Consider the following 26497-nt stretch of genomic DNA (forward strand, 5'->3'; position numbering starts at 1 on the left):
AAGTCCAGGTCGGACCGGAACGCTAAGAGAATAAGGTTTTTACAGACTCATAGCTCTTGCCGAGACGGCCGGGGCTTCTCAGTGGTATATGGACAAATTCCACTGCTATTTTTGCCTAAATAGGATATTTCGAAGAAGTCTGTTTGGAAGATGCGCGGAACGTGAGGTGAGGTGACAAACTTACCCAATTGATCTACAGGTACGAAATGTCGTTATGACCGCAAAATTTTCTAACATTTCTTTTCCTCACGTCCGAAAATCGCAGGCATGAAGTTGAGTGCCCTACATCATCACCTCTCAGTTCGCTGTCAAAAAGCTATTTGTGGAATAGATAAAACAAAGGTATAGGTATCAAGCGATTCGGTCGGATTTGGCTACATGTTGAATCTTGTTGACTCATAGTACCGTGACAGGACTTTTGATATCTTGTAAAAAGAATCTTCCTCTTCTTTTTTATTTACATAACTTGGATGTGTATATTCATCTCCGCTGGAAAGTTGTTGCAAATAGATATGAACATACCGTATATTCCACTGTCTTATTCAACGTCCTCTTTCAACCCTGTACAGCATCACACGGGTATAAGATTTCGTTTTGGTACATTTTGTTTTCCATCAGGATAACGTCAATTCAGTAAGGTTTAAAGAGACTAAGGAACGTGACGTCGTTACTGCCATTAGATATGTACTTGGTCTTTCGGAAGAAAATAAAGGGCGATCAGTGGTCAGAAGTGAGACATTGATTCCCGTTCCATTCCGCTTACATACCATTTCAAGGTACTGCGAAGTTACAGCAAAATCTCTACACATGTTCAAAATAGCAAGTTACTCCGTGTACCTTTTCTGTTCCTTACGTTTTACCGTAAGATCGACAAGAATACCCAACGGGCATTCCAGCGGAGAGATACGGATTTAAGGTTAGACAATTGACTTTGACTCTGATACATTTGTTTCTGCTCTTCTTCTGCTTCTCAGATGTACGAGTATGTCATTCGTTTTTTTTTCTGGAATTGAATTGATCTAAACTGAATAGAATTGAATTGAATCTGGAAATACATCTCTCTTTTTCTTTTACACGATTTTTATATATAATAACCCAACCCAGAGAATTGGATACTACTTTCTTCTTCTTATCATCGTTCTCATTGCCATTCCTCTCGAGCTCACTCGTGGAATCGCTCTACTATTGTCTCGTATCAAGATACCCTGTACAGTATACAGCAACCATGCCTTCGCCTCCGTTGACCATCCCCTCTCGACCGTCTGTGTCGTCCACATCAACCATAACCTCTTCATCTTATGAAGAACGACGTATCTCTCAACCTACCCTGATCTCCTCTTCACCAAGTACACCATTAATCATCTCCTTTTGCTCATCATCTTCCACATGCTCATCATCTATGAGACGATCATCCAGTGCACCTCATCCAAGAAGAGGTAGTTCTCTACCTTCTATCCCATCTAGTGTGGAAGTAGAAGATTCAAATACAAGTGGACCCCGAATGGATATACTTCAATTCATATCATCGACGATCGATCCAACATGGGACGAGATCGAAAGTTCACCATTATCCATGGTCCCTTCTATACTTCCTTCAACAACTGAACTCGACGTGGACCTGGTAACTTTCTTAAGAGAAGCACCGGGCGTGGTGAGATCACCACTCAGTGACTCAGTCACGTCATTCGAAGATAATTCCCAAATTGGGAACGACGAAGAAGAAGCGTATGGAGAAGATGAGATGGACATAGATATGAACAAACTCGCTTTAGTCACACCTGAACTCAAACAAGTTTCTTTAAGAACTTTTCTAGAAGAAGAGCATTCAAGATATAATACTCATTTCCCGGGACATGGACATGGACATGGAATGGAAAATTCACCTAATCCAAGTTTGAGTATAAGTGAAATCTATGGTTTAGGTGGAACATCGTCCAGACTCAAACTCAACACGACGTCTTTCGACCGACTGGACAACACTGAGGGGAATCAATTAACCATGACTGAATTTTTAAATGGATCAATTTCAAGACCTTCTACTTCTAATACGAGTAGATCAAGAATATCTACATTTGATCATCTCCTTTTATCACGTTCGAGTTCTAACACCGACAGATCAAGATCGAGATCATCAACTATGAATAGCGGTACGGCAAGTCAAAAGCATAAACGCGTTGTATCCCTCACCAACAAGAATCCACCACTATCACTTGGATTGGGATTACATGTAAGCTCCGATGAGAATACGAGTAATAGACATCACTCTCATGGAGTAGGGAAGGTCATGAAGTTCGCTAGGGATGCTTTCAAGATCGGTAATAATGGTAGTCATAGGTCATAATCTTCGGTTCTAGTGATATTATTAGTCTTAGTTGTGTTTTAGTTATATTTTAATAGCATAGCATCATTCCATTCATTTTCATTTGACCATCGTCATTTTGGGTATTCACAATTATACCATATTCATATTCATATACATACAATACCAAATCATTTACATTGATATATCTCCATCTCTTCTAACGATTTGTTACGACTCATGATTTTTCCATATATGTTACGATGAATCTCATAAAATGATAACTCAATCACGATGCCGAGCGTGGAGATTCATGAGTGAGAAAGTTGAATTAAGAGAAGTAATAACATCCAGCTTGCTACGTATTCATACTCTGCGCTTGACTTTCTCCTTCCAGCTCAATCAGTAATGGCTGCTATGCTCCGCCAATTGATTTGATGACGCTTTCAAGCTTTTTCGAAATCAACGCATATCGATTTTGGCATGACTACAGGGTGGTCAGGATGTGGCAGATCTCACGTCAGCTCTGATTCTTGTACACCTAATTACGCACACTTCTCGAAGAGTTTTAATCCCATTTCACTCCAAGAGGTTGAGAGTGTAGAGAAAAGATAATATGGATTGAATTGTTGTAGATGCAGACAGAGACTGACCTTTGAATCCCTTCCATTACCGACTTTATTCGCTACACCCATCCAATCAGGCTTCCCAACCTTTGGATGTAATTCCCTAAACAACCTCCAATCTTCTTCTCCTGTCCATACTCTACCTACTCCACCGTTCTTTCTGGGTGTACCGCCATTACTTGATCTCTTGGGTGAGCCAGATTTGGGCTTGGTCTTGAATTTTTTCTTCGGTCTGATCGATTCGAAGTCCGAGTCGCTGAAAGTCGGTTTCTCCTCATCCATTCCTAAACCGAATTCAGAAACAAGCTCATCATCTCCTTCTTGCGTTGAGCTGATGGGAGAAGGAAAAGGTGATGAAGAAGGAACGAGATCGCTTGTTCTGTCTTCCTTGTCGTCGAAATATTCTTGTTTGACCTTTTGACTGGTATCTCCTTGTTTTTTGGGACTAGGTTTGGTTTTTGGCTGGATTTTGGGATAGGGGTTGGAACGAGCTCTGGATGAGCGGATGAGGGATAATGATGATGGTGTTGAGGATTCAGATCGGGGCATGGTGAGTTAGCGGAACGAGGTTTGGTAAAGAGGTGAGATGAGAGAGTAATTAGGTGATGATAGCTGACGAGAGATGATCGATGAGATTAGAAGCTACTTGCTGGTAGCTGAGGACCCTGCTGACGATCGATAAGAAGCGGTTCAAGGGGTTCTATGGATCTTGTCGATTACAGAACACAACTGAAATACAGCTCTGGGATATAAGTTGTCCTGGGAAAGCTGATGATATATAACCTGATGAACGTTCAGTATACATACTGTATATACCCAAGCCAAAAGGGGTGAGTCAACTTGAATGATTGCGCTCGAGTACTCTGACGTGTATGCGATCAACACTCAAAGGATGACCTGATTGACATGACATGACATATGGATATCATTACACTCAAACTAAGTCTCATCTTGGTCTTATACAGAACGATTCAGCCTACATGAATCTCTTCCTATCCTACAGTATCAGACCGACTCTTCTTCAATAGTCTACAATACAATAAATTAATGTTTGGCCGAAGCATCGAGATGAACACTTTTCTTTTTCTCTAAAATACATCAAGCTGACGTCAGCTCATCTATCGCTGTACCTGCAGGAACAAGATCTCACTGAGAATCGAACTCTCTGAGCCCATGATCCCATTAGTACCAGACTGAGTTTTTCTGATCCCTCTAGAAGAACCAGTTTCTTCGGTTCGTTGAATTGTATCGACAACATCCCGAGATCGAGATCGAGTAATCTTATCGCTGATAGTCCCACCAACGAAGAGTGACAATTTGACCGGTCGTATCACATCCTGTTGTCGTGGTCCATCAACCTTCCTTCTCTCAGCTTTACTTTTCTCTTGATCACTTTTCAACCTTTCCCAAATCGTCTTCCTTTCCAGTTCTATTCGTTTCTGTTCTTTGTGCTTCTTGCCGTTGAAGTGACTTTCCATCCATTCATTCACTTTCTTCCATCTCTCTTCGGACTTTTGCTGCTCATCTACCTCCTCTTTTGTGGATGAAGTGGGATCAATGTCTTGGTTCATCATTTCATCGTATTTTCTCTTGAAATCTTTCATCTTTCTCTACAGCCGAGGATCATCATCAATTAGCAAAAGACAACTGTGGGTACAGAATCAAATGTAAACCTCACTCTTTCGGTATTGATGGCGTTCCTAAAAGCTGACGGGAGGGGATTTAAATCGAATTTCGGTCCTCTCATAGGTCTTCTGATAGGTATAGAGGATACAGGATGATCGCGAACATGTTCGAGGAACTACGCCAACGTATCCATCACGTCAGCTCAATTGTCGACCGTAAGTCAAATATGATATTTGGGATCATACTTTTGCGAACCAGTAGCTCAATTCATCTTTCTTTGGATCAGTCACAGTATCTTCCTTATGCGTAGCATGGAGGGTCGACTTGTGTTGATTGTTCGCATCTTGAAGTAGAACCAGATCACCTTGATCCGTTTGAATAATCACCTGAACATGCCAACTCAGTATTCTGTCGTTTGCAGTAGAATGTTACATGTATCAACTTACCTTTACGGTGTCATCCTCAAAATCAAGACTGATCTTACCGAAAGTCCAAGCATGAACGAGTGAATCGACTGATGGGGTTTCATCAATATGAGTAGGATTTGACTTGGTGTCACGCAAGAAACCAAATGTGTACATTCACTTCAGTCAGTAAACAGCGCTCGGAAGGATAGTCAAACTCACAGGATTGAACATTAATTTCCTGAATGTTTTCATCTCAATCTTCGCATTTCTCTTTCTCTCTTGAGATTGTTGGGCTTGAACCATCATTCGAGCTTCTTGGATAGCCTGTATGAAAAGCAGTCGCGTGTGCTCATCATATACATCTACTTCTTCTCCTTCTTCATTTTCGATGTCTTGCTCATCTCCATTGCGATCCTGTATCTTTTCGTATCCCTCACAGTCGTCTTGAGGCATTGATCCGCCTTTCGCTTGAGAAGTCAGTGTGTCGTCGCTATCATGTTCGCTGACGAGCCACGATGTTTTGGCCACTGATAGACTCCATAATCCTACGACCCACCACACCGCTCCTCCAAGATGTTCCACAGAGGAAGTCAGAATACTAGTAGTCGAAGGGATATGATGGATCAGACCATCGAGACGATCGTAACAGTCCGTTGTCAAGGTAGGAGTGGACGTCAATCGTTTTTGCGAAGCAGGTGGGGAAGGTAGATCCAGGTAATTTTGGGTCATATCGGACGGCTCCAATGACGAAGTAAAAGTGGGTGAGATGGTCAGTATCGTCTATGTTAGAACAGTAAACTCGCTTTGTCAATTCACTTCTATCTATGTACTATGTCGGACAAGCTGTTGAGAACCAGAAAAGAAAAAGTAAAATGGGACGTATGTTAAGTTAGTCTGTTGGAAGTTGTCTAACTCAAAAAGATGATGATCCGTGCGTGTATATATATCTTCAGTTGACATCAACTCGGATCAGCCCAAAATTATCTGAGGTTTGCTCGCACTCCAGGGAACGTGATAGGGTTGCCCAAAGGCGCCGGTCTGTTCTGACCAATGCTGTTCTTACTTCCATATGACGGGATAAGCGGGAACGTCACAGGTCTAGTTATTCCGTCACTCTGCCAACTCGCTATGGTGTTCTCAGTATATGATCTAATCAGTACTATCAGTCAAGGATAACATAATGTACATCTGATCTACCTGTGGTCTATATGCAGTGTACCGATATATCATATCACCAAGGGCATCGAGGTACCCTATCCGAAGCGCATAACCCTTTCCCATCATCTTAATTCCTCCAGCTAAACAAGGACTGGTATCAGCATCGATCCGATATAAGCAGAACATAAGATTTTTGACTCACATCTTGACAGTCTTATCCCTACCTCCACTGACAACTTTATCAGCTACGAAGTCGACACAGTACACTTCGTCCGTATGTCCAGGTAAGTCAATTCTAATTTTATATGTTTTCAAGTTCCATAGCTATTCGAAGAGTTCGACACCGTCAGCCTGTCCACGGTATGCGTTGTGAGCCAGCTCAACGCTCACCTTCAGGGTCGTATCTTTACTCGCACTGACTAACATCCTCGAATCCGCTGACCAAGCTACCCTGTAAACGGCCGCTACGTGACCTCTCAAACTGGCTATGAACCTAGTGGAACCATGATCATCAGCATTTACTTCTGACAAGTACAGTTCACCGACTAGCATCCAGCAACACTTTGTGATCGTTCCCCTTCGGTACAGCCCGTCTGAAGACAATTTTCCTCTGGAAAGTCTATAAAAACTGCAAACACATTCACTCACTTTCCAGTCCTCCCCTCCCAGATCTTCACAGCATTATCGAAACCTGCACTCGCAATCATCCGTCCATCAGGCGAAAAAGCAACGTGATTGACCTGCTTCTGATGACCTGTCAATCTAGCTAGAGGTTTCTTAGGCGTGGCTGAAGTAGAAAAGGAAGATGAAGCTTGATCTGGCCATAGGAAAAGGGTATGATCGTCTGAGCCAGTAATGAGGGTTTCGGGTTGAGTGGAAATGACATTTTGGTATCGTTCGAGGGCGAGTGTTTTGGCTAGCACAAAATGAACGAGAATCAGCTCAAGATCTCAATCATGACATCCATGATCAACTGAAATAGCTAAGAAAGTAAAGATGGAGATAGAAGCAAGGGCCATACATTCACTCACCCTCTTCATCATCTTTTGGTACTTTCCCTGTATGATCATACGGCCCAGTCCTCAATACAAAATCCGTACTCAAAGCCATCGTATTCACCCAATGGGCATGTTCATTCAACGTCCTTATCAATTTACCCTATCACATATTACGGATCAGCTCCTCGAAGAACAAGCAGAAGAGACAGTCAATTTGAACTCACATCAACCCCACTCCAAACTTTGACTGTCCTATCACTACTTCCCGTATATATCACATTCTCACCACCCCATCTCACAACGTTCACACTGGCCGCATGACCCGTTAAGACGAATTCTATCGTCCGCGTTGAGGTATTCCATATTCTGACTGTACCGTCTTTAGAGGCGGACGCTAATCTGGGTGAAGGTGAATTTGATTTGACTAGATGTAAAGGTTCGAACGCTAGGGATGTTATCCATTTGGTATGACCGAATAAGGGTTGACCGTATGCTTGACCTGTCGATGGAGTCCAAAGACGAACCTGTATAGTACAACGTTAATGAAACACTCTTCTATGGTGGTGAGCAAGAAAGGTAGCAAATAAAGCAGTCCTCACTTGTCCGTCATGTCCACCAGTAGCTAATATCTTTTCCCTAGAATCCCATTCCACACAAAGCACCCACCCTTTGTGACCGGTCAACGTCCACTACATCACACTGAATGTCAGCTTCTTTGGCAATAAGATGACCTCACATCAAGCTGAGGTACCTTGGGTGTCTCAGTGTCCATATCCCATATCCTAGCCGTGGCATCTCCAGAACCAGTAGCAGCGTATTTACCAGTTGGTGAATGTGCGCAACACAATATAGGCGATGAATGACCTATCAGCAGACAGATCAGCTAAAACCCCTACCACAGTAGCAGTCTGAGGACCAAGAAAGCCAACATACCACTCAGAGTAGCACTACATCTCCCCACACTCCTTACTCTAAATACAGCTTGAGGTTCACACCATAGTTCAAATACATCTTCAGGTGAGAAGGTCGTTCCTGGAGTTTTGAGCGCATCCAGTTGGATGGAGTTGTTAATCTGCACTCTGGCAGATTGCGTAGAAGTCGAGGTAGTAGGTACTTTAGGTACAAGGTGGAAAGCATAAGGTAATGGATCTTCGGTCTGTCATTCAATATTCATCGGCATAAGCTTACAATCCATGCATACATACTCCAGGCGAGCAAAAAGAGAAAGTATAGCTTACCTCTCCTCTCAACTTGTTCACGAGCATCTGCAAGGCATCTCTACCTGTATCAGCAGGGAGATTGATCGCTGGACCAAGATTCGACCCATCCTCTGAAGATTTGAACTGCACGACAATCGATGGGATGGGTACCTCCGGTTCGGGCGCTGAAGGCTTTTCGAGTGATTTGGCATAGTTGGATTTCTGCCTTTTGGGCGGGGGAAGTAGAGTTGCCATTGTTGCTAAGTACTTGAGGAGTACAGACAGGTATAGTCAAACACAGAAAGACAGATAGATAGTCTTGATGCAGTTCTAACTTTTCATAAACATTTTCAGTTCAGTTTCCAACGGTAAAAACAAAATCATCCTCATCCCAGGCACGGTCGGAAACCAGGTGGGATGGGATAAAATGGAAACAAATAGATGACGAAAATAATCAATTCACAGAAATAGAGATAAATCAGTCAACCATCTTTCTCTTTCAGGTGGGATTGTTGTTTGTTTATTCGAGCTTGAATTTATCATCCATTCTCCCTTCAACAAGATCTCATAAACAATTACAGAAGGTCACATACCTCCACATATCAAGTCCACCTACCTATAACAATGGATAGTGAGAAGCACGTACATATATCGTCTCCGAAAGGACCAGAAGATGCGGTGAGTGGTCAAGCCTATACAGAAGTATCAATTTACTAGCTCATTGACTGACCAACATCTTGTATCTCCTATTCTACTCGTAGTCGAATATAGCCGACGAGTACCCTTCACCGGAACGAACTCACGCAACTTTAAGTGAACACATATCGGCTGACGAAGCATCGCTTAACCAGCAAGAGCAGGAAACCTCAACACAAGATGCAGAGAATCAAGAACAACAACAGCAGCAGCAGCAGCAGCATGATCATCACGAAGATACAGATATGCAAACCGAGTTGGTTAATCAAGTAGCAGCTCAAGCCCTCGAAGCCGCTGTTGCAGCTCAAGCACGAGCCAATTCTTCAACCCAAACCCAAGACCAGAATCAAAGTCAAGGTCAGGATGTGGATATGAATCTCCAAGATCAGCATCAACAGTCTCAGATAAATGGTATTGGTGAAGATCAAATCAGACAACCCCATCAACAACATCATCCCAGACAACCTACATTCCCTAAATCACGATTATCTTCTGTCTCTACCTCATCTCCTCAGTACAGCCATGGTCTACCGATACCAAGAATCAGCAAACAAAAAAGTATCACTCCGAAATTGACGCCTAATGAGCAGATAGCTATTTTGAGAGAGGCATACGCGAAAAATCCTAATCCCGGTAAGAAACAGTTAGAGTATTTGGCTGAGAAGACAGGTAGACCCTGGAATAAGATCAGAGAATATTTCAGACAGAGAAGAAATAAATTGAGAGGGTTGGAAGATCTGGAGAATATGCAGGAACCCGGAAGAGCCAGTGGGTGGTGAGTTTACTTTCATCTTCATATCTTATATTTGTAGGAGAGTTGACGTTGACGCTGATGCTGATTTTGCTTGGGATAGGCTACAAGTTGCATATCGTCAAGCTCCACCGACCGCTTCGATAACTCAGCTTTCATTATATAATTCATACAAGCATAGATTCGATCCTTATTCGATAACGACGCCGTTACTGGGAGGACAAGAATTAATTCAGCTAGCTTGTGCGACTTTTCCAGGATGCGAGATGGCAAAGGACGAAAATGATTATGTGCTGAAAGGACTGAAAGAGAAGGAAAAGGAAAATAATGATAATCAAAATAACAATGATACTGAAGGCGAAAATCAAGGTGAACAGGAAGAATGGGAAAAGGGGATGGAGGGTTTGGTAGAGCCGCTTAGAGCTGGAAGCTGGTAAGTTTACTCGATTCCCATATCTCAATAAGCATATATCCGAATCAAAAGACGAAAAGAAAATATACTGAAAGAATACCCGATATCTTGTAGGTTATTGAGCTCATTCCAACATCAGAATGATCCAAATGCACCTTCCACTCTTACTCAAACGGATCTGTATACCTCATATGCAGCTAGATTCGCTTCCCTCCTCATTGGTGCCGGTCAATCAGAAAGTACTACTTCTCAAGAACAATCCCAGCAACAGCCACCTCCAGCTCAAACTCAGGAAGAACAAGATCACGAAGCGGATATGCGGGCATTCGAAGAAGCAGGTTTGAACGATGGTGCCAACGATCAAGATCAAGATCAGGATCAGGATCAAGAGCAAGAGCAAGAGCAAGAGCAAGAAGTGAATGTTGATGGTGACAGCAGTCACCAACATCAATCGTTAGCTTCTTTCTTACCTCTTTCTGATCGACCCTCATCATCACCTGCTCCACCTTCGGTCCAACAACAACAACAGCCAAAGAAAGAAAATCGATTATTGAATCCGTTCGAACTGATCAATTTGACTCGAATGACTTTCCCCAAATGTGAACCTGTCGTAGATAGTTCAGGTAAATTCGTGATCAAGGGATTGGAGAGAAGATTAGGACATATACCAGGATCGAGAGAGAGGGAAAGGGAAATGTTCAATTTCGCATTATACAACGAATCTAAACCTGGTGAAGCTTTCGTGGGGTTGATGAAAAGGAAATTGGGAATGTTGAATTCTGAATCTAGTCCAACTTCGACCCCAAGATCAACCGCGAGGGATGAAGATGGAGAAAGAGAATCAAAGAAGACAAAAATCGATGAGGGTAAGCAAAATGAAGAAATACAAGATCAAAATAAGAATCAGAATCCAAATCAAGATCTATCAGAAGAAGATAAAGATTTGATACAGGGTTTAAAGAGGTTTAGGAACAGTCAATTGGGTGATCAAGTTAGGGATGTATGTATAAGTCAGTAGGGGTCGAAGAAACGTCTTAGATTGCTTTAAGACATAGGGCAATCCCGTTTTTGTATATATAGTGTATGTACCTCATTTATCCTTTTCATCTCCTAAATTGAAGTCTTGTATGATACAGGTTGTCATATCAATTAACATATAATATAAGAATGAACAATCAATCAGAGTTATCCTCTCTCTTTCCTGTAGAACCCAATAAACCCAAAAAGGGAGTCCTGTATCTTGTGCCGAATCATCGAGGTCCATAACCACTACTTTTCACATGATTATACTGACCGCCCAAACCTCCACCTCCTCTGGTAGTTGTCGTCGAGGTCGTTCCTCTTTTGGTACCTGTTGTAGAAGACGTTGGACGGGAAGTAGCGATGGAAGGACGCGGTATACCTGTTCCTATATACGATGAGATAAACCAGATCAGATCAGCCCCCAAGGCATTCAATTTCACTCTCATCATCAAGTACCAGGGACATCCAAGGAGGATGAGGTACTCACCCCTTGCTCTCGGACCACTACCCCTCGGTACCCCTCTACCTCTCGCCCCCCTCGAATTTGACGCTTCGGCCCTCTCCTTCTCTAGTAGCCTCCTTTCCCTCTCTTCCTCTGCTAATCGAGCTCGTTCAGCCGCACGTCGCAATTCCTCTTCTGCACGTTCGATAGCTTCCAGACGAGCTTGCTCGATGGCCGCTATAGCTTCTGCGTCCTATAGGGATGGAAGTGAAGAATTAGTATGATGAGCGTCGGCATTATTGAAGTATGGTGTGGGGTGTGCAACAGCTAGTTGGTGACAAAAGGCATTTTACGCAGGACATTGGCAATTTACTCACATCTGTACTACCTGTCCATTTCGTGTTCAATAACAACTTCTGAGTATGTTCCGCCTGGCCCATTATCGCTGTGTATTCATCTAAAAGTGCGGAAGTCTGACGAACTCTTTCGGCTAGTCTCTGTGTGAATGTAGGTATGAACAAATCAGCAAAGTGCTTCCTTGATGTATATATAATATATATATATATATGACAAACGCTTCTACAGTCAAGAGACAATATCCCCTCCGATACCACACCACGCCTGAACACCGTCTCATACAATCCAACCTAATCAAAACCCTTACTTACCTGATTATGTCCTCTCACACCTTCCATCGCACCTATCACACCTTCAAAAACCTCGTTCATCTTTCTCAGCTCATACAAACTAGACCTCAACCTATCTTCTCTATCATCATCTGACAACAATTGACTCCGCCTCTGCCTCCGTCCTGCTTCATGTTCTTCATGTTTTTCCTCTTCTTCATCTCGTGGCTGTAGGTTATTTGAATGCTGTATAGTCTGATCTTCATCTTCATTTTCATTGCCATCTTCATCATCGTAAGTGGTAGGTTGAGTAGAAGCGAACAACGAGAATCTAGGTTTCGTCTGAGGTTTACTAATTTTAATTGGTGTTTCTTCTCCATCGTCATCATATTGTATATTCACTGTCTTCTGCTGGCGGTACGGATACGGATGCGAGCTAGATGAAGTCGATGAGAATATGGAAGGGCGCTGTCCCAGAGTCCGCTGATCATTGGTAGATAGGTGTTGTTGATGATTCAGATTTGACGAAGAAGCATGAGAGTGGACGTCCGAGTCCATACTTAGATCAGCGAGTAAGGAAGGATCTTCCAATAGGGACACATCGTCAAGTTGCTGTCTATCGAATTGAGGTAACAGTGGAGAATCCATGATGCTCTTCTCTTCTCTTCACTTCTCTTCGCAATCGATACTATACAATGTTCGGATGATTTGGTTATGGCAGGAAAAATACGTTGATGAATGAAAAGTTAAAAGTGGAGGATGTTAATGTTGCTTGGAGATACCAATAATCAAATTGCGAACGCGTCAACTCATCTTGAACGCTTCAACGCGTCTCCTACTCTCCTACTTTGCCTACTCATACATACATACAACAGCGACAGAAGTATCTTTGCCCAGTTGATGAGACGCATTGGAGGGAGAGAGCCCGGTATGCTCTAATGAAATGGCTATATATACGCAGATGCATGTGAAATCATCTATTGGCCAGATCTACTTTATTTGATCGTGATCTATGATCCTCATCATTCCCCGTATGATCTTACTTCTTCTGCTTTTGACTGGTAGTTCCCTTTGGCAACTCAGCGGTATAAGGTAAGAACTCTCTTCCTTGCATATATGGTTGAAGTACTTTGGGGATTCGAAGACCCTACCATTTCCGAAATCAGGCAAATCAGCAAATCAATCATGCACAAATGAGATAAAAAGCGATGACTCACCTCAGGAGTCTGGTAGTTCTCAACGATACAACACAAAGCTCTTTCGGTAGCACATAAAGTACCGTTCAACATATGTACGAAACCGACTTTGGTATCTTTAGTTTTGAATCCCAATCGGACATTCAATGATCTCGATTCTATAACCGCATTCACCACACGCCAGTCAGCTCAGAAGGCCGTAACATGTTCGATGGAAAAAGTGTCACTCACGATAATCTGTACAGTTTGAACAACTGACCAACTCCTTGTATTCACCTTGGAAGGGGAACCAAGCTTCCAAATCGTATTTGATGGAAGCGGCGTTGTTCAAAGCACCAGAAACGATGTTGACTACTCTGTAAGGGATTTCAAGCGATTCGTAAAATTCTCGAGAGGTCTCTACCATTCGATCGAGTTCGGCAGGGGAGTTTTCGGGTTCACAGATGATGAACTATAGAGCGGATAGAAGTCAGCAAGAATGACATGGAGATGAAGAAGAGGACATGAGAGACATCGCTACATGGCAATTTGTACTATAAAATCCGACTCACCTGCTCGACCTTCTCAAATTGATGCACTCTGAAAATACCCCAAGTATCCTTACCGTGCGAACCAGCTTCTTTCCTGAAACAAGTAGAGTAACCTGCGTATCTGCATCATCGTACAGAAACCTCATCAGCTATATTGTCCTCTTACCAGAGGGAATTCGAGCTGGATTACAGATCGCCCGTTATCACTCACCTATAAGGTAAATTTTGAGGAGGGATATTCTCATCCATATGCATAGCTGAGATAGGTTGTTCGGAAGTCGCAATCAGATATTTATCTTCAGAATCACCAGTAACTTTGTATAACGCTTCGTCGAATTCGGATAATTGAGCAGTGGCAGCCATGATATCTTTCTTAATCATGAAAGGAGGTTGAATTTTCTTGTAAGATTTTTTCCTCAAGAAATCCAATCCGTAAGAGATCAAAGCTTGATTGAGATCTACACCATCGTTGGTCAAGTAAAAACCACGATGTCCAAAGACCTTGACACCCCTATCGGTATCGTACGCTTCTAATCTGTATAAAACCTCGTGATGGGATAATATACCTTCTGATTTATCTTCTAAAGCTAGACCGGTACCGGAATTACCTTTGTGGTTGGGCTCGGGGTGCCATACTCGCAGGATAGCGTTGTCATCCTACGTTAATCAATCATCGTATGTCAGAACCAATATATAAACGACCGGACCTTTCTCGATAAAATGCACGTCACTTGGTCCAAGCTGATCATTCAAAATCAAATTGAACCGGATAAATCCATCGCCAACTCACCTCGTTCATCGAAACAGCATTCCTCTCATCAACGATATTCCCAATCAAACCAGCTTTCTTATCTCTCAGCGTGACCAATTCATTCGTCTTGGTAACTAAATCCGCAATCTTCTTGTCCAGTTCCGCTTTCTTGGCTAACAATTCTGAAGCATCTCCTTTGGCCTTCTTGATTTGTCCAATCTCTTTTTGAAGGGCGTTCAATTCACGTTGGGCACCTTCTTTCTCGAACTGGGCTATAAGATACAGACACCAAAGTCAGCAATCTCACCTTCAACGGGGATGAAGCAAGGGACGCATTTCCAACATGCACTTTGAGTTGATTCGAAAGATATGTTGACGTATATTTACCTTGTTTGTGAGCGCCAAAGATCTCAATCACCTCATCTACCAATTCCACACTTGCTCCTCTCTTCTTCTGGGATTCACGGACGACATCGGGATTACCTCCTTTCTCAGTTTGGACTAAGGCGAGGGGCAGTCTACTGTGTCAGCTTGATCATCGTGTCATCTTACAGATTAGGTTACAGAGGCAGCGAAATAGCTCACAGTGAATAAGGTCGATCATCTTCTTTAAATTACTCTAGGTTCTAGTGTTGGTTGTCACAGGAGGGCTGAGAGCAGAGCAGATGTTCTGTATAAATGAAGAAAGGGGTATCCAAGATGTCAAGCAGTGACTCGAACGCTTTAACGTTCTCTGCACTCACTTGACACACAACCGCATACACAACGAAGGACTGAGCGGAAATTATCGTTATCAACCTGATACATCGTTAGATAGTGACGTGGCATTAATCCCCTTACCCCGCGTTCTTCCGCCGGTAATGCCTCTTTCCCGTCCTATTTTTTTTGAGTCAAAAGTCGAAAAACGTTGGTGCTGAAATGAAACGAAGATCATTCGATAATAATCTATTATATAAAAGAAAACACATACATCTACTCAGACCATTCGTTCACTCCCCCCTTCCCCTCATAGCATTGCAGAGATAAAACATACATAGCAAAATGTCCCACGGAACACCTTCTCCAGATAGAAACAGGCCATTAGATGACCGAAAAGTCACAGGTGTAAGTTACACTCTTCCAACCAGTCCTCTCTCATATGGTCCCCCAATTAATACTCATATATTGCTGGCTGTATGTAACAGTACGACCCCTTGATTCCCCCTGCTTTACTCCGACACGACCTTCCCGTACCTACCGTAGCGAACAAGACCATCTCATCAGCCAGGAGAACAGCAGCCTCCATCGTACAAGGTACTGACCCCTTATCCCGATTGTTGGTCGTAGTTGGACCATGTAGTATACATGATGTTGATCAGGCTAAAGAGTACGCTTCGAGGTTGAGAAAAGGTGTGCAGGAAGGTAGATGGCCTGGATTGGAGGTCGTCATGAGAGTCTACTTGTGAGTGAGACCTGTTGAACTTGCTGAATCGAAAACTCAGTGTGCGGGAAACAATGAAAGAGAACAGAAAATGAGGAATCAGAAGAAGACTATTTTGCTTTATAACTGAATCGATCATTGACGAAGGATATAGTTCACTGATGATGTAATTTCACCCCAAACAGCGAGAAGCCAAGAACGACCGTAGGATGGAAGGGTCTCATCAACGATCCCGATATCAACAATTCCTTCGCCATCAACAAAGGTCTCAGGATTGCTAGACAGTTGTTATGCGATATCAATGAGATGGGTATGCCCGTAGGATGTGAATTGCTCGATACAATCAGGTGAGTGATGGCTTAGCTGCACTACCACTCTCAGCCAGTAGAGAAGAATTGGGCTGATGAGATGAGACCTTCCTTGTCTTGTGTTCCTATTTTCGTTTACCTCTAATCTGACACACCATGCTTCATCCGCCCAGTCCCCAATTCATTGCCGACTTGATAACCTGGGGAGCCATTGGTGCGCGAACCACCGAATCCCAATTACATCGAGAACTAGCATCCGGTGCATCTTTCCCCATAGGTTTCAAGAATGGTACGGATGGTTCAGTCGGAGTCGCCATCGACGCCATGCAATCCGCTTCTCACCCCCACAACTTCATGGGTATAAATTCACAAGGTATGGCTAGTATCGTCAAGACCAGTGGTAATGGGGATTGTCATGTGATCTTGAGGGGAGGTACCCATGGACCTAACTACGCGTGAGTGATTTCCTGTAATACGGCTTGAACGAAGAAAAGAAGAAAAGGGAGACATACGGATCTGAGAGAGGTTGCTGATGCTTATTTTTCGTCTGCCTCAGCTCCGAACATGTTCAGAAAGCTCTCTCGACTATGAGAACCAAGAACCCTGACGCCTTCGCTTCCATCATGGTAGATTGTTCTCACGGTAACTCGTCGAAAAATCATTTGAATCAACCTAAGGTAGCTGCAGACCTCGCTGGACAGATCGCTGCTGGTGAGGAAGGTATTACCGGTATCATGTGAGCAATAGTCTTCTTGACATCGAGTATCTCATTCCAGTGAGATCAAGGGTCGAAGCGTCCTAGGAAGCCAGACTGATGTATGGTCGATGTTAAAATTGCAGGTTCGAAAGTAATTTGAAGGGAGGTAAACAAAGCTCTGATAAGCCTAGAGATCAATTGGAATACGGTGTATCAATCACTGATGGTGAGTTATTATCGGCATATCATACTTATGAAGGCTTGCTGACGCCAATGATGGTTTAGCCTGTGTCGATTGGGAAATGACAGTTGATATGCTCGATAATCTCAACAAGGTGAGTTCGAATTCCATTCCAGTTCAATTGAACGTGATTATTGGCAACACTTATCACTTCTGAGCTGATACATTGTATGAACAATTCATAGGCTTCACTTGCACGAAGAGCTATCGTGGACGCTAAGCACGCTAATGGGAATGGCGAGTTACCAGCTGTCAAGAAGTTGAAGACCGAGGAGTAGAGTGGATTGGGACAGAATACATTGGATCGGATGGGATCGTCCATGGATGGGACAGTTTGACATATGTTATGTACATAATATATTATGCATTGGGATGCTACATCCTCCACACTTCAAATAAACATAACATCGACTCCAACTCCATAATATCCCGTCGGCATTTCTGTTTTCACGGTTGTTTTATCTATTCTTTCAACGAGATATGTCCGCTTGGAACTTCTCCTTCCTGCATCCCCCAAAAGTACAATTCAGCGGACCCATGAAGACAGAGAGATAAGATCTTCCTTCGTGAAAGAGCGGATTGAGATACTCACATTAACGTCTACACTACCTTTGAACCACCTCTCTTCATCCTTGATGGCAATGGTATTCCCACTCATCTGACGTGATTTCATTCTGCCGTCATCGGCAAATACCTGATATATCATATATCCACATTCCAACACAGGTCAAAATCAGTCCGCTGGACAAAGTATATCCCAGTGATAGGATACTGAGAGGTACTTGGCTTACCCAATGTTCTAATCCATATGTCCTATACCATTGAGAAGACTTATCAGGAGTCTGAGAGTATTCATACCAGAACTCGACTGCACTATAAGTCATTCATCATTCGTCATCAGCTTCTATCCATTTACTCCTTCATGGATCTTTACCGCAAGGAAGGGCAAGATGGATGTACTGGTAGATATCACTTACATCCTGTTATTTTCAAAGGCGAATAACTCCTTCCTCAATCTGTAATTATGTTCCACTTCCCATTTCTTAGTTAAGAACCGTTCGATAGCCTCTGTACCTTTGAAGAATTGATCTCGATTACGCCAGATTGAATCGGGGGTATATGCTGGAGAGATCAATTTGGGTGATTTGGTATCTGCATCATCATCATCACACAAGCGTTAATATCATCCCTAAGTGGGAAGGTGACCAGGGGAAAGGTTCGTCTTGGGTGATTACTGTGAACTCACTCCATTTATCTTGAGCCGCTTTCACTTTGCTATTTCATCCCAATACAATACACTGTTAGCTCGAATCTACCATATCCAATTTGTACATGAACGAAACCAGATATTTGACAACAACTCACTGATGAGCTGTCTCAGCCGTGAATGGAGGTAAGGGATGTAAAGGTTGAGATGACATTGTTTGGTTCGTTTCTACTTCCTGCAGTGTATGATGTGAAAGGTAGTCAAGGTAAAAAGAGATGATTTCTTTTTAGAGGAGCGCACTCTTGATCATTCATGCATCTGTATGCATTTTGCGGAATGTCGAATCGAGTCGTATTCGAAGATAGATCAGTAATCTTACTCGCACACCGACGTTATGTGCAGGACGTAGACTTATATAGTCGACATCGTCGGTCTGATCTCACGTCGTCCGGACCCTCGAGTCCCGTTATTCCGAATGATCTTCGACGACTCGCATGGGTAACTTGATAACGCAAGACAGGACAGAAGACTTGCTTGTATCGACTCAGCTGAATTTGGTATACTCGTATCTCGCGATTTACATATACATAGGATCGACTCTCTCAATATGTATAATAGGAATCTCACCTTTCCCAAAATCAAACCAGATCAATAGCGAAAGCTAAATGTCACATATTCACTGAGGGGTCTCTCACATACAAAAAAAATGTATAGAAAAACGAAAACAAATGGTCATAACTGACTAATTGATCAACTAAACACACGATAGATAGATGGATGTTAGATGTATATGTACAAAGCGTGTTTCTTGGACAAGTGAAAGACAGGTGTTACAGGTGTTGGTGAACGATGAAGTATGAATAAAATGGTTTGATCCTCCTCACTACATCCTACATCCTATAAATCTGAATTTTCAAACATCGACAATGCCTTTACTCCATTTGAGAAGGAATCAAATCTACACTTTCACCCTCTTGCCTTTCTCTCCTAATCCATGTATATTCCCCCTCAGTCCAGCCGTCAGGGCACTCGTCGAACCTACACTAGGTCCAGGAGTAGTTGATCCGCTCCTCTCTCTCGTCCTACCGATATCCACAGGTCCATCTTGGGGTTTCTGCTGTTGCTGCTGCTGAGCGTTCATAGCCGCTCTAGCAGGAGTTTGTTTAGGTTTGAATCCACCAGCCATCATTTTCGTCATTGGGGATTTCGTTCCCATGAACCCAGTGTTACTGCCCGGAGCAGAACTTGCCAATCTCGATGTCGTACGTGGTGTAGAAGGTGCAATCTGGTTACTGTAAGAAGGCCTTTCCATACCCCTAATGGGGATCGTCGATGAAGTGTTGTCCCCACTCTTGCTTGAGATTGTACGCAAGTTGGATTTCGATTTGCGATGATGACTATGATGATGTGTATATCGATGAGTTCTGGACGCAGCTGAATTGACGAGGGGTACGAGATGTTCGAACGATGACGAAGAAGGCGATGAGAATGATGCGGAAATCTGCACTGGGAATGCAGATTCGATTTGAGGAATAGGATGGGAGGGGCGATTTCGACACCAGCATGTTAGGAATAAAATACGTTTTTGACGTCTATGATCACCAGACCAGATAAGCGAATCGTGATGGCATTACAATACTGGTTGTACTCACTTGCTGTAGAAAAAGTAATTCGCACTCCACAGCAATCCGTTCACTTTCCTTTCTTTGCTTAGATCCCAGTCGTGAGGAATGATCAACGCGCTCTCACTACTTCGTCTATGTGCTTGGGCAGCAGCAGAAGCACCTCCACCCGACGTCGAATTCTGTCTCATCATAGGTACAGAATGTAATTTCTCTTCATCCACATCCAGTTCCATCTCCATACCACCTACGCCCCACGACGGGTCGTTATCGGCATCGTCCAAATCCATCTTATCTTGCTCAAATAGCAATTCCTCATCTTCATCTTCCGAGGGGACAGTCGGAGTATCGATATGAGGATCGTATTCTGGTTCAGGGAACCATGAATAGACTTCGCAGTCTTCCATCGGGATGACATCGTTCAGTATTCGATATAAGTCTGGATAAGGGACGGTTGGTCCAAGGTTGGGCGATGAGTTCGCTGGAGATATGATGGGTGAACTCTTGTGTGCGGTTGGTGGAGTGAAAGATGCCAGCTGAGAAAGAATGATCCTAGAAATTGCGTGGCATTATAAGCTAATGAGGGAACAGATGAAGACTCAGCTAGCTCACGGGGTAGTTCCTGCTCCAGATGAGCTTAAAAGACTTCCACTCAGGTGGGATAGGACTTGCGCAGCTGATCTTTCCCTTGTGAAATGATCAGGTCGAAGGGACGTGAAATCGTGGTCGGGAAAAGCGGCATTCAGCGTAGAGACAAGTAAGAAGTGGACTTTCCTGTTGATGGGAGAGCATTCATTCAGCATAGAAGATGAGGGGATAAAAGACATGGAAGGGCGTTTCCACATTACATGTGAGCGGAAATAAATCCTACTCACCTAGATTCCTTTTCGTCCAATCGTCCAAAACAACTCGCCAACCCTGCCTCTCTCATCTCAGGTGAGAAGCTCATTCTATCCCGATTTCACACTCCCATCAGCTCCCGGACTAGAACGTATAAGATGGAGAAGATCTCGACTCACTCGTCCATACCCTCTTGTTCTGACATATAAGCTTCCTCCCTCTCTTTGAACATCCTCTTCTCTTTACCTACAGGTTTAACAGAGTAAGCTTCGAACCTCGCGTTCACCTGGAGGTCCGAATCTCCATCTGAGGAGAGGGTGGAGGAAAGTTGGTTCAGTATAGGATAATCTAGGTACTTCATCTTGCTTGATTATTATAGTAGGTAGGTAGGTAGGTAGGTCGATATCGATGATTGGTCAAGTATGTGATGAATACGTCTTGAAATGATTAGACAGGTATGTCGCGGTATTACGGTGATATGATAGTTGAAGGATGATAAAGGAGATAAGAATGATTTGATATGATGGCGTTTTGAATACCACTGGGGGGTGGGTGAGTTGTCGGTCTTTGTTATTGATGAATATACAAACGTTCGTCTCGAATGATGTAATACTATTATTGTTGTTATTGCTGTACGCGGTGATAAGGAAAGATGACGATCACAGATTATATTTGTCTTTGTCTAGTCTCGGTTGGCTTAATGAAGACCCCAGGGGGTACAACGAACGATCATATTATCTGTAAGTGGGAGTATGAGATGTTGATGTTGATGTTGATGGGAAGATAAGATAGAGAAGAGAAGTAATGACGAACGAGTACAAGTATATGGCATTCCGTCATGTGTCATCTCTCACACATTCTCTCAATTGCTGTATAACTTACAGGAAAATACCCGAATCGGTTATACAGCATCATTATAAACAAAGGGTAATTCTCACACTAATCCCTTCTCCCCTAAACCACCCTGAGATAAGCATGTTTGTAATACCCATTACAAATGCTTGTAATGATCCAATGGGGTCAAGGGGATATCGGCGATATCGGCAAGGGGGTTGAAGGGTAAAAGAACATGGGGAAGCTTGAATGTGCATTCCTCAACGGAAAAAATCCTGATCAGCACTGATAAGATAGATAGATGGTCTTCTGTAGACACGGTGTAAAGGCGTCTTAGCAGATGTAATACACTAAAATACATACAATCCATGAGATATCTAGTACTGGTATGAGAAAGGAAAGAACACCGTCCGACGTATATATCAGACAACTAGCTAATACTTCTTGCTCTTAGGTCGTTTCTTTCCGGTCGGTTCTTCATCCCCCTCTCTATGCCTCTTATGAGGGTTCTTAGGTACCTTCCTCTCCCTATTCCTGTTCTTCACATTTGCATGCGTATAGAAGTTCTCAAATTTCTTCTTATTCGTCGTCATTCGCTTTTCCTTCTTGGCGGATGGTTTGTCTTCATCTTCAACCTCCACAGCTACAGAGTGGCATTGTCAGCTTGTTATCCTCCAAGCGTACAGAGTTGAAGAAAGCTCACCTTTTCGTTTACCTGCTTTCTTGCTTGATGGAGCAGAGAATGAGATAGCTACTTCCTCATCTTCGTCTTCCTCTCCATCTTCTTCCTCATCATCCTCATCGTCCTCATCCTCTTCATCCTCTTCAGCTTCGTCGTCCTCTTCCGAGAGACCAGCAAACTTGGATGATCCAGCATTACCAGGGAAGATATCATCCCAAGCCAATTCACCGCCCTCCTCCTCCTCTTTATCTTCATCCTCTTCATCCTCATCGTCATCCTCTTCAGCATTTTCACCCATTTCCACATCTTTCTTATCTTCATCCTCATCATCTCTATATCGTCTGTTATCGTCACCCAAGAACTTGGTCATGATCGGTATCTTGCTTATTGGCTGTTCCACACCTTTCACTCTCTTTTCACCTAGGATCTTACCCAAAGATCTCTCTTGTTCTTCCAACATCTCAGTCGTCTCTTTATCTTCTTGAGCTTGAGCTGCATCCACAGTTGTCTCTTGACCTTGTGAGTTTTGTTGTTGTTCTTTGGCAGGCGGAGGTACGAAGAAGGGTATTTTACCTCTTATCCAATCGTTCAAGATCATCTTCGCAGCAGATTCTTGATCGGGTTCACCACCTTTCAACAATTTACCTGATCGTTTCGCAATAGCAGATAATAAGATCGCAGCACCGGATTCACCGTGCCATCCACCTTCCCTATGTTCTAACCCATATGTCCTCTCTATATATTCCGGTCGAACTCTTTCCAGAAGAGACGGTATATGTTCAGCGGGAGTAGCGAGGTTTTCCACCCTCACAACACCCTTGAGGACAGTATCGGTATCTGAATCTTTAGCTGAAACAGGTACGATACCTGGACAATCGATGAGGTAGATCCGTTTCATCAGAGTGATATATTGCCAAACCTTGGTTTCACCTGGGATAGGGGCAACGGTACAGACCTTCTTCTTTTTGAGAGTGTTAATGATACTGGATTTACCGACGTTAGGGTATCCGATGAATCCGATAGAGATCTGCTTCTTGTCAGAGTGGAGAACAGAAAATTGACGAAGAAGTTGAATGAGGGAACCTTTACCGAATGAGTTGTTGATAGAGGCGTGGAAGGCGATCGTGGGAGCCGATAAAGAGAGATGCTTGACCCATCGAGCCTGAAGAAAGTCCGTTGCGTTAGTATACTTTTGCACAGCATACAACAACAACAAACTTCTCTCCCACTCGATATGATGAAAGACGAAGGATAATTGAAATAGTATGTCTGACAACCAACCAAGGGATCCGAATTGAAAGCAGTCCAAAAGAGACACATCCAAAACCCAACTCAATCGTGTCAACCATCGTCTTCCCCTGACCCCTCATCGGCGTTCAGAACGAACAGACCGACTTTTTGGCCTCGCAAGAAGCATCCCAAAACGGGAGCCGGAGGTGGGGTATAAGTCGGGGCATGACGCTCGTTCTCCCACTCTCGTAACGGTCCAATCGCGTTTAGGTGTCTGAGAAGACGGTGCGAATGGCCCTGACTGGAGTGTGGGATGGAAGGAAAAGGATATGATGTGAAGGCGAAGAGCAGAAAAAAAGACAATAAGATCAAGGGAAAGTATGAAAACAGGTGAAAGGAGAGGAAGTCTTAATAGGTAAACTACTCACGGTGACCCAGGTAGGTACCAGATCTACCTTGTTGAGCACATATACCAGGTGTTTGTGAGCCTTTTCTTTACGCAAATACTCCACTACGGGTTTACATCTCGTTCCGAGGGGATCCCTAGCATCGAGGACGTGAATAACCACATCTGAAGAATCGAGCACTTTGTACAGTTCACCCCAAATACGTCGGGAAGTACCTTTCTGGTAGATTGGTTCTCTTGCTGTTGAGGTGGTGGGGTGGTATACATCTCCTAAATCGGCTGAGGGAAGTTCTACAACAAGCATTGGCATCAGTAATACGGCAGGGGAGAGAAACACGAGGATCTGAGAGGATACATACGGGACGCTTCGCCTTGGGCAGCTAGATCAGCAGCATTTGAAGATTCACCAAGTTCTTCTAAACTTCCAATATCCAACCTAGGTCGTTTACGTTGGGCTTTAGGTCCAAATGTATTTGAGAAAGGTTCAGTCTCGACAATGTGAGGGCGCTAAGCGACAGTACCACAGGGAATCAGCTCAGATCATATCATTTATATTTGGTGAATCTGGTTTACTCACTTTACCACCCATCTTCGACTCATCCTCCAACAATCCCATAGGCAACTTGTTCCTCCTCAATAAGACAGAGTAAGGATCAGATTTGTGTTCCTTCAAAGCGGTCCTAAAATGGTCTAAAGCTGTCTGTGAGATGACCCTGGTATTTCCAAACCATCTTCTATCGGGTCGAACTCTTCCGGGTTCAGCTTCCTTTTCGCCCTTCTGGAAAGCAGCAGCCTGGACGATATTTCCATCTTTGTCGCGGACAGCTTTACCACCGTTTAACATCTTGACTCGGGAAGCGGCTTTGGCATCCCGGTAGAAGTTTTCTCCTGTAGATGTGAAGAGGCGAGATCAGCTTAGTACAGTACATCTCAAAAGCCTGTGTCAGGTGTAAGATCGTAATACAACAATGAAAGTGCACATTATGTGTGAAGAAAGATGAACGCACCTTTCACCTTCTTGATGGTGAATTCCCCACCAGCCGATCCAGACTTGAGCTTCTGTTTGCCGAAGCCTGGATTGGCTTTACGATCGTGGTTCTTGCCCTTTGCCATGTTGATCAATTATGTATCTCAGGCAGTATGAAAGGGTATAGGAATGAAGATGTGAATTTGAGTAGAAGTATGATAGAAATAAGGTGAAAGAGAGACACAGATCAGGAATGGAGGTTGAACGAAGAGAAGACCAAAGCCGACCAAAAAATCAAAATTTCTGCTTGGGAGACTCTTTACGTAAGCTGTTGAAAGCTTGACATTTTGATTCCGTTACGTTGGTGGATTTAGCTTGATTCTGTTTCGCTGGTTCCAATGTCAAAAGACTCATCCTCAGCTACCGTCAACATATACATAATCATATTCAAGAAAGAAGGTCAAGACAGGTGCTAGGCAAGATGGCTACAATCTACAGGACAGCGGTAAGGTACTAGCTTGCCTTGTAGGACACAGCGATGGAAGCTTATAAGAGATCAAATATTGTAGCAACGTATGGCCCACGAATCACCAGTCATCTTCTGGTCACTCGCTATTGGATTTGCTGGTATGTTGTACCAACCATCTAGAATACCGACCCTATAGAGCTGCTACTGGATTGAGCTGATTCATTCCCCCTTTCGCTTCATTCTATAGGCCCAATCATGGTGTTGACAGTCCCACCAATCAGAAAAACATTCGGTTACAAACAAGCTGAACGAATCCCTACTACCTTCCCAGGTGAGTGATATGCTCCATATCCTTTCAGCTGCCTAGTGCGACGTGTTCCAATCCGAACGCAGGAAGCTGATATCTCTTTATTTCATATAGTCCCAAATCGACCTCGTCGCGCAGTGAGCGGTTACGAAGATCCATAGATTGGTTTAGGCTGAGATTGGAAGTCGAGAGGATGTATCTGCATTGATGACTGGTTTGGGCCCGCACATATCCTCAGTCGCCTCGATGTCGCAAATACTCAGTTAACAATGGCGCAAACTTACACAATCTATCACTGATTAATCGGTTTGCGACCATAAGACTGAGCTGCTGATGTAGCAAAAGAAATTTCACTATCTAACGCTCGAACAACCAGCTTACACATTCAATTATCTGACTCTCTGTTTGACTCATATCAGTGTTGTTCACTCACTTCTCCACGTTAGAAAGCGGTTGAGCGACTGATCATGAATAGACGGCCATCGCCAACACACAGCTTGAGTTTGAACGCTAATTCTGTTCTGTGA

At 43.5% G+C, this 26497-nt stretch overlaps 12 protein-coding genes across 12 annotated transcripts; 4 read left to right on the forward strand and 8 right to left on the reverse strand.

The window, feature by feature from the left end:
• Positions 1 to 1225: 1225 nt before the first annotated feature.
• I203_107587 (uncharacterized protein) lies at positions 1226 to 2341 on the forward strand (the record flags this gene model as incomplete). Its single annotated transcript, XM_019145661.1, has 1 exon — positions 1226 to 2341. One exon carries the CDS (start codon positions 1226 to 1228, stop codon positions 2339 to 2341), a length of 1116 nt encoding a protein of 371 aa, XP_019005480.1.
• Positions 2342 to 2714: 373 nt separating this feature from the next.
• On the reverse strand, positions 2715 to 3474 carry I203_107588 (uncharacterized protein; the record flags this gene model as incomplete). Its single annotated transcript, XM_019145662.2, has 2 exons — positions 2715 to 2786; positions 2953 to 3474. 2 exons carry the CDS (start codon positions 3472 to 3474, stop codon positions 2715 to 2717), a joined length of 594 nt encoding a protein of 197 aa, XP_019005481.2.
• A 495-nt stretch (positions 3475 to 3969) lies between these two features.
• Positions 3970 to 5687, reverse strand: I203_107589 (uncharacterized protein; the record flags this gene model as incomplete). The annotated part of the gene is made up of 6 exons (XM_019145663.1): positions 3970 to 4013; positions 4076 to 4535; positions 4604 to 4726; positions 4797 to 4937; positions 4998 to 5099; positions 5178 to 5687. 6 exons carry the CDS (start codon positions 5685 to 5687, stop codon positions 3970 to 3972), a joined length of 1380 nt encoding a protein of 459 aa, XP_019005482.1.
• A 627-nt stretch (positions 5688 to 6314) lies between these two features.
• On the reverse strand, positions 6315 to 8568 carry I203_107590 (uncharacterized protein; the record flags this gene model as incomplete). Its single annotated transcript, XM_019145664.1, has 9 exons — positions 6315 to 6440; positions 6507 to 6609; positions 6765 to 7032; positions 7148 to 7274; positions 7339 to 7638; positions 7714 to 7803; positions 7866 to 7978; positions 8048 to 8270; positions 8353 to 8568. 9 exons carry the CDS (start codon positions 8566 to 8568, stop codon positions 6315 to 6317), a joined length of 1566 nt encoding a protein of 521 aa, XP_019005483.1.
• A 369-nt stretch (positions 8569 to 8937) lies between these two features.
• I203_107591 (uncharacterized protein) lies at positions 8938 to 11190 on the forward strand (the record flags this gene model as incomplete). The annotated part of the gene is made up of 4 exons (XM_019145665.1): positions 8938 to 8991; positions 9075 to 9784; positions 9864 to 10193; positions 10287 to 11190. The coding sequence occupies 4 exons, from the start codon at positions 8938 to 8940 to the stop codon at positions 11188 to 11190; spliced, it is 1998 nt and encodes a 665-aa protein (XP_019005484.1).
• A 232-nt stretch (positions 11191 to 11422) lies between these two features.
• I203_107592 (uncharacterized protein) lies at positions 11423 to 12911 on the reverse strand (the record flags this gene model as incomplete). Its single annotated transcript, XM_019145666.1, has 4 exons — positions 11423 to 11580; positions 11683 to 11890; positions 12015 to 12134; positions 12306 to 12911. The coding sequence occupies 4 exons, from the start codon at positions 12909 to 12911 to the stop codon at positions 11423 to 11425; spliced, it is 1092 nt and encodes a 363-aa protein (XP_019005485.1).
• A 391-nt stretch (positions 12912 to 13302) lies between these two features.
• I203_107593 (serine-tRNA ligase) lies at positions 13303 to 15344 on the reverse strand (the record flags this gene model as incomplete). The annotated part of the gene is made up of 8 exons (XM_019145667.1): positions 13303 to 13410; positions 13481 to 13617; positions 13691 to 13910; positions 14011 to 14110; positions 14201 to 14646; positions 14780 to 15012; positions 15128 to 15241; positions 15326 to 15344. The coding sequence occupies 8 exons, from the start codon at positions 15342 to 15344 to the stop codon at positions 13303 to 13305; spliced, it is 1377 nt and encodes a 458-aa protein (XP_019005486.1).
• A 437-nt stretch (positions 15345 to 15781) lies between these two features.
• On the forward strand, positions 15782 to 17684 carry I203_107594 (3-deoxy-7-phosphoheptulonate synthase; the record flags this gene model as incomplete). Its single annotated transcript, XM_019145668.1, has 8 exons — positions 15782 to 15844; positions 15925 to 16181; positions 16346 to 16507; positions 16642 to 16923; positions 17025 to 17204; positions 17309 to 17391; positions 17451 to 17500; positions 17592 to 17684. 8 exons carry the CDS (start codon positions 15782 to 15784, stop codon positions 17682 to 17684), a joined length of 1170 nt encoding a protein of 389 aa, XP_019005487.1.
• Positions 17685 to 17868: 184 nt separating this feature from the next.
• I203_107595 (uncharacterized protein) lies at positions 17869 to 18827 on the reverse strand (the record flags this gene model as incomplete). The annotated part of the gene is made up of 6 exons (XM_019145669.1): positions 17869 to 17910; positions 17999 to 18100; positions 18198 to 18279; positions 18384 to 18558; positions 18653 to 18681; positions 18772 to 18827. The coding sequence occupies 6 exons, from the start codon at positions 18825 to 18827 to the stop codon at positions 17869 to 17871; spliced, it is 486 nt and encodes a 161-aa protein (XP_019005488.1).
• Positions 18828 to 19571: 744 nt separating this feature from the next.
• Positions 19572 to 21436, reverse strand: I203_107596 (uncharacterized protein; the record flags this gene model as incomplete). The annotated part of the gene is made up of 5 exons (XM_065518226.1): positions 19572 to 20205; positions 20266 to 20787; positions 20848 to 21009; positions 21111 to 21185; positions 21255 to 21436. The coding sequence occupies 5 exons, from the start codon at positions 21434 to 21436 to the stop codon at positions 19572 to 19574; spliced, it is 1575 nt and encodes a 524-aa protein (XP_065372956.1).
• A 907-nt stretch (positions 21437 to 22343) lies between these two features.
• On the reverse strand, positions 22344 to 25340 carry I203_107597 (nucleolar GTP-binding protein 2; the record flags this gene model as incomplete). Its single annotated transcript, XM_019145671.1, has 6 exons — positions 22344 to 22552; positions 22613 to 23753; positions 24250 to 24518; positions 24587 to 24734; positions 24805 to 25115; positions 25235 to 25340. 6 exons carry the CDS (start codon positions 25338 to 25340, stop codon positions 22344 to 22346), a joined length of 2184 nt encoding a protein of 727 aa, XP_019005490.1.
• A 335-nt stretch (positions 25341 to 25675) lies between these two features.
• I203_107598 (uncharacterized protein) lies at positions 25676 to 26131 on the forward strand (the record flags this gene model as incomplete). Its single annotated transcript, XM_019145672.1, has 4 exons — positions 25676 to 25699; positions 25764 to 25821; positions 25911 to 25994; positions 26085 to 26131. The coding sequence occupies 4 exons, from the start codon at positions 25676 to 25678 to the stop codon at positions 26129 to 26131; spliced, it is 213 nt and encodes a 70-aa protein (XP_019005491.1).
• Between the last annotated feature and the right edge of the window lie 366 nt (positions 26132 to 26497).

The sequence above is a fragment of the Kwoniella mangroviensis genome, chromosome 2, assembly GCF_000507465.2.
Source record: "Kwoniella mangroviensis CBS 8507 chromosome 2, whole genome shotgun sequence".
In the NCBI taxonomy this organism is placed as follows: domain Eukaryota; kingdom Fungi; phylum Basidiomycota; class Tremellomycetes; order Tremellales; family Cryptococcaceae; genus Kwoniella; species Kwoniella mangrovensis.